The sequence below is a fragment of the Crassostrea angulata genome, chromosome 10, assembly GCF_025612915.1.
Source record: "Crassostrea angulata isolate pt1a10 chromosome 10, ASM2561291v2, whole genome shotgun sequence".
NCBI classification, from domain to species: domain Eukaryota; kingdom Metazoa; phylum Mollusca; class Bivalvia; order Ostreida; family Ostreidae; genus Magallana; species Magallana angulata.
Genome location: NC_069120.1, coordinates 3958033 through 3971117, shown reverse-complemented (window position 1 = coordinate 3971117; position 13085 = coordinate 3958033). Strand labels below are relative to the sequence as shown.

Sequence of the window (13085 nt, the reverse complement as noted above, 5' to 3'; positions counted from 1 at the left end):
TATAAGTAATAATTAATTTTTATTGAAAAAATTAAACTGATTGCATGATTGCATGGAGTAATTTTCTGAAAGTTTATACATTTATGAGTTGTACAAAAATAGCAAAAACATTTTTCAGGTCGGTTTTCTAATAAGATGTTCCGTTCTGTCTATTTTAACAGCGTAGCACTAGTATCTATTTTTCTTTTCAAAAAAGTCACGAGTTCATAACCGATTGGTAATTACTCTTTTTACCACTGTTTACAAAAGGAATAATAAAATTGCAATAATGTAGCAATAAATAACTTAGGGTCTACATAATTGTTATATTCATCAAGTTAACAAAAAGTAATAGAGTCCCGGGGAATGGAATTCACTTCTAAGTAAACATCAATTTATTAAAAGCGTGTTTGCTATAACCGGGTTTTACTGTATACATTACAATATCGTTTCGTACTTTTATCTCAGAGAAAATGTAAATATATCATTTTTTTTGGGGGGGGGGGGGGGGTGATTTCATACAAAAAAGGCGATGGGATTTACCATTGGTTAATGGTTATCAAAAGTGATAGACATATTGCCAATTTAGAGCAACCTTTACAGCTGCAAACATGTTAATTGTTGAATAATTCTCGATTCATCAAAAGTGACTTTGGCACTTGAATTTGATTATTTTAGTCTGAGATTTAGTTTATAAAGGATAAAAATGAAAAAAACCTTAAACGATGTCACTTTTTGCTCCCTTTCTAAGATTATGGCATGTCTAACTTATATAATTTTTTCAATACGGATATAGAAAGATGCAATATGTACTTCAACAAGAGGTTTGGTGTTTGGTAAAAGTGAATTACGAGACGGTCCATCAAAAACAATCGTAAAATGGGATTCATCAAAATCATTAAAAGACGTGTAGCACTATAAAGAATTTTTATCAAATCATACATGCGTTGATGACAATACATAAATTCTTTTTAATTAATCGCATTGGTGAATTAATTATGTCCACGGCTACATCAACATTTGAAATATCAGTACATTTTAACCACGCTATATAACTCTCAGTAGAAACTTTAAAAACATAATGATTCATTGCTTTTCTTTCTCCCTAACACAAAAAAATGTAATGAAAAAAAAACTAGATGTGATGATCATTTAGGGCTTATAGAAAAAAACTACTGCGAAATATTGTAAATTTTAAACCTATAAGATCTAGAGCATTGGCGAATTCACAGGACGAAAAACCATCTTTAAGCAAGTCCTTAAAGGTGGCTTAAAGGTGACTTAAAGGAGCTTAAAGGCTATACAACCTTTAAGCCGCCTTTAAGTCACCTTTAAGCAAGTGCTTATAGGTCCTTAATGTCCAAACTTCTTTAAGCCACCTTTAAGCCACCTTTAAGCATCTTTAAGTGGCATTTACGCTCTCTTTACACTGCCTTTACACTGTCTTTAAGTGGCCTTTAAGTCAATATTGATCAAGCTGAACAATAAAAACATATATTAAATGCAAAAGCTCTTTTATAGAGATGGGAGGGGTTCATCCGAGTGATAATATAATTTCCAAGGAAGGGGGGGGGGGGGTGTTCCATGCGGTTTTAATCGTCGCTCCATTAAACACAGATCGCTATTATCAGCACCGCTCCGATGGACACAGATTGCCGTTATAAAATTCTTTATAATTTTTTGGGGGTTTCAAAATTATTGTAGGGATGAGCGCAGTCTCTGTATCTTAATATGTGCATAAAACTAATTAAAGTATGTTTGTTTCCTATTATGAATTAATCGGTGAAAAATATCTCTCTCTCTCTCTCTCTCTCTCTCTCTCTCTCTCTCTCTCTCTCTCTCTCTCTCTCTCTCTCTCTCTCTCTCAGTTCATCCGGTTATTAAACAAAATAAAGATAATGAACCAAAAATGCATGATTTAATTTGTTAATCGGTTTAAGGTTTGTATTTTTTTTTTCAATTTTCATTATTTCTAACTCTAGATCTGCTAGATACATGTTAAAGATGAAAAGACTCTCAACTGCCTTTGTTATATCGGGCAGGATATTACTGCTTTGTTTGTCTAGACATAGTTTTGTTCGTTTGTGTATATCTAATTAGAGTCTATTGTTTGTCCAACTTAAGAAAACCCCTGGAACTAACACAGAATATACAAGATATACACAACAGTTGTGTCGTGTGCCCAGGTGCATGTTTGTGTATATCTAATTAAAGTCTATTGTTTGTCCAACTTAAGAAAACCCCTGGAACTAACACAGAATATACAAGATATACACAACAGGTGTGTCGTGTGCCCAGGTGCACGTCAGGGTTTCTAAAGGCGTTGAATCTTAGTATGTACGAGTATACGATAAGTCTAATGAATAAAAGTTAATTTACATTTGTAATTTATTTTCAAAGTATTATTTCCTAGCTCTGGGTTTCAAAGATGTTACGTCTACAAATTAACGATACATGTATGTAAGAGTAAAATCTTGAGGCTAATTAATTAATGTACCGGTGATCATAAATAGGGGTTGATTATTTAAATATATGTATAAGGGTAAATATGTCAAATATACCCGGCCTGGCACATCATACAATTGTATGTACAAGTCATTTGCAATTGCCACATGCAGTAAATACGTCACCGGTAATTGGTAATTTTGTTTGTTATAGAATTGATAGTTTACAAATCATGTACATACAATTACATGTAAATATTTAAACATATTGGAACGGCGCCGCGATCATGAAAACCGTGAAATTGCGGGAAATTGAACAAATACCCTAGTAGTATCAATGCATTTAATAAAAGAAATGACATCATTTTCTTTCTTACATTTTTATAGCTATAAATAAGATGAACGTATATCTACTCGGTTTAAATTTATTAACTACATGTAAGAAAGCCTACTATAGTGAACCTAACGGTTTCCATTTAGGTATAATATATTTTTGTTCACTGAAGACCAAGTTCCGTATTTCATTCTAAATACATGCATGCATGTAATTAATAAATTAGATATAATTGATTGTTACAAACTGAATGGTTTGTCAAAATCTTTTCAAGTAAACACATTCAATACAGTGATTCAATATCCACTGATATATAGGATATAAAAACGCCAGAATATATGTAAGTTGCCGTGGCGCAGAGGATGTGTGGTGATGCTAGTAAACTAAGGGTCCCGGGTTCAATTCTCGCCGTGGCCGGTTTTTTTTTATGTGTTTTTTTTATATTTTTCTTTCTAGAACAAAAACCGTTATAATACCTTTTCTTTCATAAAGTTAATACATTTTGTTCGAAATTAAGCACAATATTGAATTAAATTTTTTTTAATGGCTTAAAGGTGGCTTAAAGGTAGCTTAAAGGTGGCTTAAAGGTGACTTAAAGAAGTTTGGACATTAAGGACCTATAAGTTGTCCTTAAAGGTGGCTTAAAGGTGGCTTAAAGATAGTCTTTAAGCTGCCTTTAAGCCATCTTTACGCTTTCTTTAAGCCACCTTTAAGCACTACATATAGCTTAAAGGTAGCTTAAAGGTGGCTTAAAGATCGTCTTTAAGCTACCTTTAAACACCTTTAAGCTATCTTTAAGGAGGACTTAAAGATGGTCATTCATCCTGTGATTGGAAAAAAGCTAATTTTTTTGTTTTTTAATACTGCATTCTGATTTTCAAAAAATAAGGTTTAGTGGTATTACACAGTTATTATTTTTCAATTATGAAATAATAATATTTTATAATAACTCAAACAAGGGTTGGTTATTGGTTTCTACTGTTTATTAATATCCATTACACATAAATATTTACACATCAAATGTTGGCAAATTCAGTTTCTAAATCCATGTTCGATAATCAAAGTTCAAATCCACAGCTTAGTAAATGCCTCCTGAATAACAAAATAGTATTTCCATTAAAACCATGTTGATATTTTTATCAATATTTAGAGGAAAAGTAAAATAAAACAAGTGAACAATTCAACTAAGAGTGAATTTTAAAGAGACATATACCTTTGGATTTGTATCCGCCATGACCTCTGCTTGGACCAAAACTTCCTGGGAATCCATTGTTTAAACCACTTAAACTACTTAGTCCAGATGTTAGGCCAGAAAGTCCGCTAGGAAATCCACTCAGACCAGATGATCCTGGGAATAATCCACCGGAAATTGGGGATCCTCCCCTGAGGAATCCAGAGCTACCAGACTGGAAGCTAGAACCGCTGCCAGAGAAGCTTAGCGAACCACCATTTGATGGAAATCCGCCAAGACTTGGACTTCCTCCTCCAATTGGGAAATTTGATCCTCCAATTGGGAAACTAGATCCTCCAACTGGCAAACCACTTCCTAGACTTCCGCCTCCGATAGGGATACTTCCCCCTAAACCGTTTCCTGGAAAGCCAGATCCTCCAACAGGAAATCCAGTTATTCCACCACCGATTGGAAAACTGCTTCCTGGACTACCGCCTCCAATTGGGAAACTTGATCCTCCAATGGGTAAACCACTCCCTATACTACTGCCTCCAATTAGGAATCCGCCTCCCAAACCACTTCCGCCGAATGGAGAGCCAGATCCTCCTAGTGGAAGTCCTCCAATACCACCGCCGATTGGGAATCCTCCAGTGGAACCTCCTAATGGAAACCCACCAGGAGAGCCCCCAAAGTTGAATCCTGAAGGAATGACGTGGATTCGGATCAGGTAGTAGTAGAGCTGACGGTACTGGATAGAGGTTGGTCCATAGGTTACGTACAGGTAGTACAGATATTGGAGGTAAACTACGTATCTAGATCCTCCAGAAGAGGGATAGGGCTGGTATGGATTGGTGGGATAGGAGGGGTAACCTAAAAATGAATCGAAAGAATGTTATTGAAGGAATATATGTATTGCATTAAATTCTCATATTGGCCAGTGATCGTCTAATCATCTACTCACGAAATTTAACTATGGTATCTTATATTTCTTTCAATGAATAACAGCTATTGTCTCACTCTTTTATTTTATTTTGTGGATTCATTGATTTACTAAGTTCACTGATACATACCACGAAAGATACTATAAGGGGAATATGGGATTAACAAGAATAGAAAAAAGGAATATGATCTGATTTAGTTTCATAGTCATTCAGTTATAAATTGTACAGTTAACCCCGATGTTTAGAGAAAGTTTACCTGTGCTGAAGGTTGCAGCAACATATGTGGCGCAAAGTAGCAGACAAAGTTCCTTCAGCATGATATCTGGAATACAAAGTGAAGCAAATATATTTTTTAATGAGTTTTCTTTTTTTAATTTATAAATGCAGAGTAATTCTTTTCATTTCAAATCAGATATACTTCTATGTGCTTTAAGCTTCTAGATATAAAAGCAAGTGCTTTTTCCTTATCTTGAAAGATCTTTTATACTCTTATTTTATAAAAGAAACAGAAAATAGCGAAATATTGATATATTTAGAAGGATCGGTGCAAATCAAATCGACCAGGAAGAGAATGTTAATATCCCGATCAGCATGTTTTGTGTTGTCTGTATCACTGACATTCCATGCTATCTAAATAACTTTTACTTTTCTGTTCCGTAAATGGTAATGCATGTTAAACAATGCACAGGACCATGTTAAAGAGTTCGAACACTTGCTTCTACGTAATAAAAATATACAGGATAAAGTGTGCCTTATACTGATCATGAGTAATATGTTTTATTACAGGACACATTGCATGACGATCTAAACTTGATTTTGTCAACGTCAATTGGAGTTTTCAATTTACTTAAATTATATTTGATTGCGTTCCTTGCTTAGAACTAGCATTGTGTGGAGACGCTTTTATCTATTTAACGTTATTTGATGTCCAGTCAGTTACTGCGATTTTATCAGCTGTGCAACTGCACATTCTGGAAATATTAATTAACTTTTTACTTACCTTTTACTTACTTCTTTTTGGTTTGTTTTGTTTTTTTTGTTATTCTGATACTTTGCAGTACTTCTTTTATATTTTGGACCGGTTTATTTTCTTTTTCTGGAGATAAGAAAGGACTTTTAATAAATTGTGCATTTTTCCTCTTTTGAAATGGAATAATGCTCTGAAATGTGTATTTTTCTGATTTATTGGAGCTAATACACAATGGAGCCTTAAACTGTTCAATTTTTATTTTCTTTGTGAGAGGTAATACAGCTTTAAACTGTGGAGTAATTGTTATCTTTGTTAAAGTACAGTTTTGAATTGTTCTTCTTCCTTTTTTCTTTGTGAGGGTAAATATTATAATACCGTATTTCTTGGGTTTTAATTTTTCTTAATTTTTCTTAATTACAGATGCACCGCAATTGCAAGTGTTTTATAAGTATTTTCTGGTAAATACTTGTACTATTATGCCAAACTAAATTACCAGTCCCAATGATAGAAATGAGTATCAAAATTTATTTTAATTTATCAAAATAGCAAATAGTTAGAGTTATAGTAAATTGTAATTTTTAAATATGCGTTTGATTTAAGGAATGAATTCAATATTTATTTGTTTTATACGATATAAAATGGTTTGGGGCAGTTTACGCTTTATAAACCGCAAAGCGGTTTATAAAAAAGCGTAAACTGTTTCAAACCATTTTATATCGTATAAAACTAATAAATATTGAATTCATTACTTATAATTTAATTTTTTTTACTCTTCATTCTAGAAAAAACGGTTATTTGACCTTTAAAATGATGTAAAATTGTAAAAAATTCAAACGTAACGTCAGGCGTATTGATACGTTTTTGACGTTAGTATTACTATGACGTAGGCAACATTCTTTATACGATATAAAATAATTTTTTAGCCAATCAGAAAGCGCGTTACAACCAGAATTAAATTATATCACCAATGAGATTTAATTGTCTGATATTATTTCTTGATGACGTAATCTACTTTCCGTAACATTGTCGTAATGCTACAAACACAACAAAAATTGTATTTATATAGTCAAATCACGTCGAGAAAAATGTTTTTTTATTCAAGATATATCTCTTCTCAAAATCAAATAATTTCATTGTGAACATGTCCAGAAAAATGATTATTTTTTATTTCTGTGATTTATTTGAATATATTTACGTTAACCCGGTATGAATTCTTATGAAAATCGATTGTAAATCATGGCTCTATAGAAACTCTATCTGAAATATACAATAATTTAACTAAATCAATTTACAATGCTATAAATACCGGTATTGGCGAAATTTCTTATATTTTAGTGAATATTTATATCTATCAAATACTTTATTTCACTAGTCTAAGAAACCACCTTCACCAGTCCAAATAAATAACATATAATATGTAAAATTATATGTAATTGTGACACGTGTTAATACTTTAAACAATAAACAAATTGCCTACACATGTATAGACAAATTGGCCAGAGGAGAAGGACGGCATGTGTACACAGAACCGTGTTTAACGCGTCATGTGTGGGATCCTCACTTTCCTTGCCATATTCTGTGTTAACACATGTCCTGTTTCGATGCTGACACCTGTCCTCTTGTTTATTGCTAAACCTGTCTAAAAGCGGTTACATTTCTGCATGTATTAACATCTTTTATACTTCACAGTGACTAAGTTTATAATGGTTGGTATGCTCGTGTATTTATTCTGTAAATAAACATTATTTACATGATTTTAGACAATATGACGAGTTACACGAAGAAGAGAGTTGTGACAAATATAACAAATCATTGAGAACTGTTCATTAGTCCACCACCAACAAGCAATAAGCTAGATACATCACGTGGCGATAAATTTATTCAAAAGGGGCGTAATCTGTTGCCAAATACTTATAAGTGACTGCAGCATTTGTAAGTTTTTTCTTGGTAGTTCAAAGTACTGACAAGGTTTTGTCCTAGTTTCAGACATTGCAAGCATATCGTTAAATGGAGCATTAATTCGCTTGACATTATGTCAGCGAGTTGCTGACGTGTGTCGACAAAAGTTACCTTTATAAAAAGGGTTTAACTTTTTATTTACTTGTTGTGCTATCCAAATTGCGGCCATTTATAATTTTATGCATGGAAAATTAAATCAAAATCTTTTCAATTATTAGTGATTTTTATCATTTTGAAATAATTTTCGATAAAAAATAAAATCGCAAATAGTATTTAAAGTGAAGATGTAGTTGTACATTTTTGAAAATTATTCGATATTTAAATGATTTTCTTGATTTTGTTAAAAGGTTATTTAATTCAGGTAAAAAAAGCCCGACTGAAAAATGTTCATTACGTTGACAAAGAAGTAATCATTAAGTGTTTCCACGTCGAATTTTTAGCTCACTCATTAATCCACATGAAAGCCATTGTTACGTTGATACTGAATACCGAATTAGAAAAACGTCTTTTTATCCATTTGAAGATTTGTTTTCTAAAATACTAAATATATTTAATAAGTTAAAGTTTCAGTTAAAAAGTAATATGGATTAACTATTGACAACTCGATATGCATTTAAACTGATTAATGCATTCTACTTTAAAAACTTTTAATAATCAACAAATTTATTCGGGTTTATTCTCACTTAAATTCAAACAATTTTGTTTTATTCATTTACATGTATTTTGTTTTACCCTTTCCCTAGTCGATAACATCATTTAACGTAGCTCGCGGGTTTGCTGACGTCATAATAGGAATCGACGTAAAGAGTTGACCGTCATAGTAAACTCATAATTCTTTTTTAAAATGACAAATGAGATATTTAGAAGCATAAAAGAAAAATATTTTAAAAAGCTTATATGCGGTTTATGACTGTTTATACAAAGATTTATAATATCAAGTGCTGAAAATTTAAAGATGTCACATACATTGTCACATTTTGTTCTATAAAGATAAAGAATGAGTGTGCGTTAGAACTCTTCCATTTAAAGTCATGTTTTAAAATAGAATGTATACATGCATTAACTTCACTTTTTTATTTTTTTTTACAATTATAACTTCCGTAATCTGTACTACCGATTAAATTCTTAAATTTCTTTTGGTTTGAGATAACTGTTTTATTCGATTACTTACTTATAATGTCAGTAGTTGCCTGGCATTTTATTTTTGCATTGGTTGACTCAGAGTTTCATAAAAACAAAAATAGCAATTTTCTGTATCTTTACAGCCTTACATTAATTGCATTTGATAACATTCACAATAATGTCTAATAAGCATTTACATGTTCTTGTCAATAAATGCATTTCAATTTTGGTGTTCTAAGAAGTAAGGAAATGATGACGTCAGGCTAACGTCGTAATGAAAATATAAGGTTTTGAGAAATCTTTTAAATCTTTAAAGTTTTTTTTGCCAAAAATTGGCCGAGAACACATACTGATATTTTTTTATGAATTGATTCATAATCATCTCCTCTGTTTTTGTGTTGAGTATGATTAATTTCGTCTGAATCGTTTAAAAGTTTGGAGCATAGTTTTGTAATGCGTTTCTCGGTTAAAATGTGCATTTTACTATATATTTAATTGAAATGGCGTTGCTTAATTTTATAAATGACACTGTATTTGAAACACGATAACATTATTACCGCGCAGACGAATCTTAAATGAATTTTAGAAATAAAACTATAAAACCTATGGATCACGTGGACAAATTTTCAAGGTAGGTTTTCTCACAAGCAGGTAAACCCGCGAGCTACCTTAAATATCAAATAATTCAAGAAAATGTTTATGCTCCGTCTACACTTTCCCAAACTAATCTTCGCCACGTTTGACGCTCATCAAACCAGATGAATGTTAAATCTTTTTCTAATGATATTTCTATATTTTTTCAAGATAATTTTTTTTTTTTGCTAACCTTTGACTATTTCTATCATAGCGTCTCTCATCATGCAGATCACCTCCATTACCTGTTGCGATCATTTACGATAACGGTTAGGAAAATGTATATGGGCAGCTATATATTGAAATTTAAAAAAAAAGAGATCATTTTATATACATTTATTTAAAGCAATTCGTATTATTATAACAAGCCATTCGTTAATCGAACAAAATTATTAACATTAAAGAGATAAAGCTCTTTGATTTATAAAGTTCCAAACATTTTCACAAAGCACACAAAAAAAAAATTCAAATTCATTAAAACAATTTTGAGCTTGTGCAATTTATAGTGAAATTTACCTTAAAAACGAAGCATTTATCTAGAACTAATATTAATGCCCTCGTGTATAAAGTGATTTATACTAAAATAATCATCATCTTAATGCCTAGAATGTATCGAACGTCTTCATTTTTATGACATTTTGTCTTTCAAAATAAATATTAAAATGACATATTTTTCTAAAAACAATCTTGTTTTCAACAGCTATAATGTCAAGGGTTCATAACCGATGCTACTTTTATCACTGTTTTCTGTGATTTTAGTTAATGAAAATGATGAGTTTTAACACCGGTCATCATCTTCGATTCACATATAATCCCATATGACTCCATATGATTGCAAAATATATAAATTGTAGAAAATTCTTTATAATTCGTATAAATCATATGATAGATAAACTATAAAGGATAAGAAAAAGCATGTTAATTTCTATATAAGATTGTATCTCGTGTAGCTTATAGGTTCAAAATTCATATAAAAAAGTAAATAGAAATAAAAATCCACCGGCAAAACCTGCTTCAATATATTCGAAAATTAGCAAGACTAACAAGCGAACCAGACAAACAATGTCTTATTAGTTCGGATCCCCTAAGGAACTTATGTTGCAATATCATTGTAAAGACTTTTTATTAAATTATAAAAAGGGATATATATATATATATATATATATATATATATATATATATATATATATATATATATATATATATATATATATATATATATATATATATATATATATATATATATATACTACAATATTAGAATAATAGACTCGAATTTTTGGGCTTCAATACCGAGAAATTGGAAAAGTACTGCCTTTTGATTTATATATTTGAAACATCATTGGTACTTGAAGATTACCAATTTGTATTTATTTTTTCTCAATCAAGCTTCGCTAATTGATAATCAACGAGAATTCCTTTTAAAAATCCGGAACTCATCTGGACCTTTTGGATTTTACAACCTTGCACATGCACATTACATTCACGCCTTAATCACGGGAGGCTCTTTAGTTTATGTTTTCACAATATCACATATGCATGGATAAACTCGAAAACGATATTACAAATACGTGTAAATTTTTATTGGAAATGTATGGTGGCATAGATCTGCCACCACTTGTCAGATAATTATGTTAACTTCTCATATGATAATGTTGACTTGTCAGATATTTATGTCAACTTGTCAGATCTTTATGTTGACTTGTCAGAAAATAACCATAGTGACTAGAAACTCAATAGTTTGTTGTCAAAGCGTGTTAGTGCCACTAACTGCCATTTATTTGTCATCATAATATCATATAAGCCGACATAAATATCTGACAAATTTACATAATCATCTGACAAGTCGACATAGATATCTGACAAGTTAACATAATTATCTGACAAGTCGACTTAAAGATCTGACAAGTTAACATAATTATCTGACAGAAAAAATAATATGGCCACTAGTTTAAAAAAATAATCATTTAAATTGTAAGTCGACTTGTCAGATAAGGATGTTGTTTTGTCAGATGTTATGTCGTCCTGTCAAATAATTATGTCGACTTGTCAGATCCTTATGTCGACTTGTCAGAAAATATTATTTCAAAGGATGGCACAAATTGGGCGTGGAAAGGTTAAATTGTTGTATTCTTATACACGTGAATAAGTGACAAGTCGATTTAAAGAACTGACAAGTGAACATAATTTATCTGACAAGTCGACATCAAGATCTGACAAGTCGACATAATTATCTGACAAGTGGTGGCAGATTTATGCCACCATAAAAATGCCATTTATTCTGTTCATCAAACAAAATACGGGAGATACCTCTAACACAGTGCAATTACTATGAAAAATACCGAATATTCTGAATGTCAACATGGTGTGTAAATTTGAAGCGACTAAAATCTTTGGTGAAAAAGTGTTGAGTTCTTCATGAATATGAATTAAATTTTTAGATAAAAGGTGTTTACAGCCTCGAAATGGTTTGTTATGAATAATTTGGCTGTTATTTTTATTAATTTTCTCCAAAATCGTTTCGGAGCGATTCTGCAATTTTTTCCTACATTACGGGTATATGGGAGGTACATGGGAGGCAACTATGGTGAAGGCATGTCCCGAGACAGAGTTAGATTATTCTAACGAAGCAGAGTGTGGTGGAATTAAAAGCATTATTGTAGGCTCAAAGCTTGGTTATGTAAATGTCAACAATACGGTGTATTGATGTGTCTATTTCGTAAATGTCCGACATCATGCGGGTCAAAGACTAATATATATATATATATATATATATATATATATATATATATATATATATATATATATATATATATATATATATATATATATATATATATATATATATAGTTTTTGTTTTATTTGCGCTGTTAATTTTTTTAAAGACAACAAATAAAAATATACTAGTGCATTTTAATCACGGTATGACTTTCAGTAGAAGCATAAAAGAAACATAATGATTTAATGTTAGTTGTTTTGTCCCTAAAAATAAAAAAAAATGTTTAAAAAAATGACATGTAACAGAGATGTTCATGTAGGGTTGATAGAAAAAAGTATGCGAAATTATGTTTTTAACCCAACAGATAAAGTACAATATATAAAAACTTGTAATTCGAGGCATATCCCTCCATGGAGACAGTACAGAACAAAAGTATAACTGGTTGGATTTTTATGTTTAAAAAGGATTTTATATTTTTATGCAGTTTTGCTATTTTAAAAATTTTGGTCTAATAAAATAATAACATTTACCGATTGTGTTTACTGACTTTACGATTTCCCGACCTGTGCTATGTTAAAATTTTCTATAATACTCGGGAATTATTAGTTCCTATTATCAAATAAAGTTTCAGTTTGTCTTGTTACTTTTGTATTGCATTCTGATTTTCAAAATAGTCTTTCAATAGCTTCAGTGGTATCAGGGGGAAATTATTTTGCTATAAATGTAGACGATGGTTATTGCTACAATAACAATTTTTTATTTGCTATATATTATTCCATTATATCTAGCAGAGCGCTTTGACTTTAGTCTAAT

At 31.0% G+C, this 13085-nt stretch overlaps 1 protein-coding gene across 1 annotated transcript; it reads right to left on the bottom strand.

Moving 5' to 3' along the window:
* Positions 1–3722: 3722 nt before the first annotated feature.
* On the bottom strand, positions 3723–5327 carry LOC128168010 (uncharacterized). Its single transcript, XM_052834060.1, has 4 exons — positions 5288–5327; positions 5126–5191; positions 3971–4798; positions 3723–3849 (listed from the first exon to the last, which is right to left on the bottom strand). Exons 2-4 carry the CDS (start codon positions 5184–5186, stop codon positions 3836–3838), a joined length of 903 nt encoding a protein of 300 aa, XP_052690020.1. The 5' UTR covers positions 5187–5191; positions 5288–5327; the 3' UTR covers positions 3723–3835.
* Positions 5328–13085: the final 7758 nt, after the last annotated feature.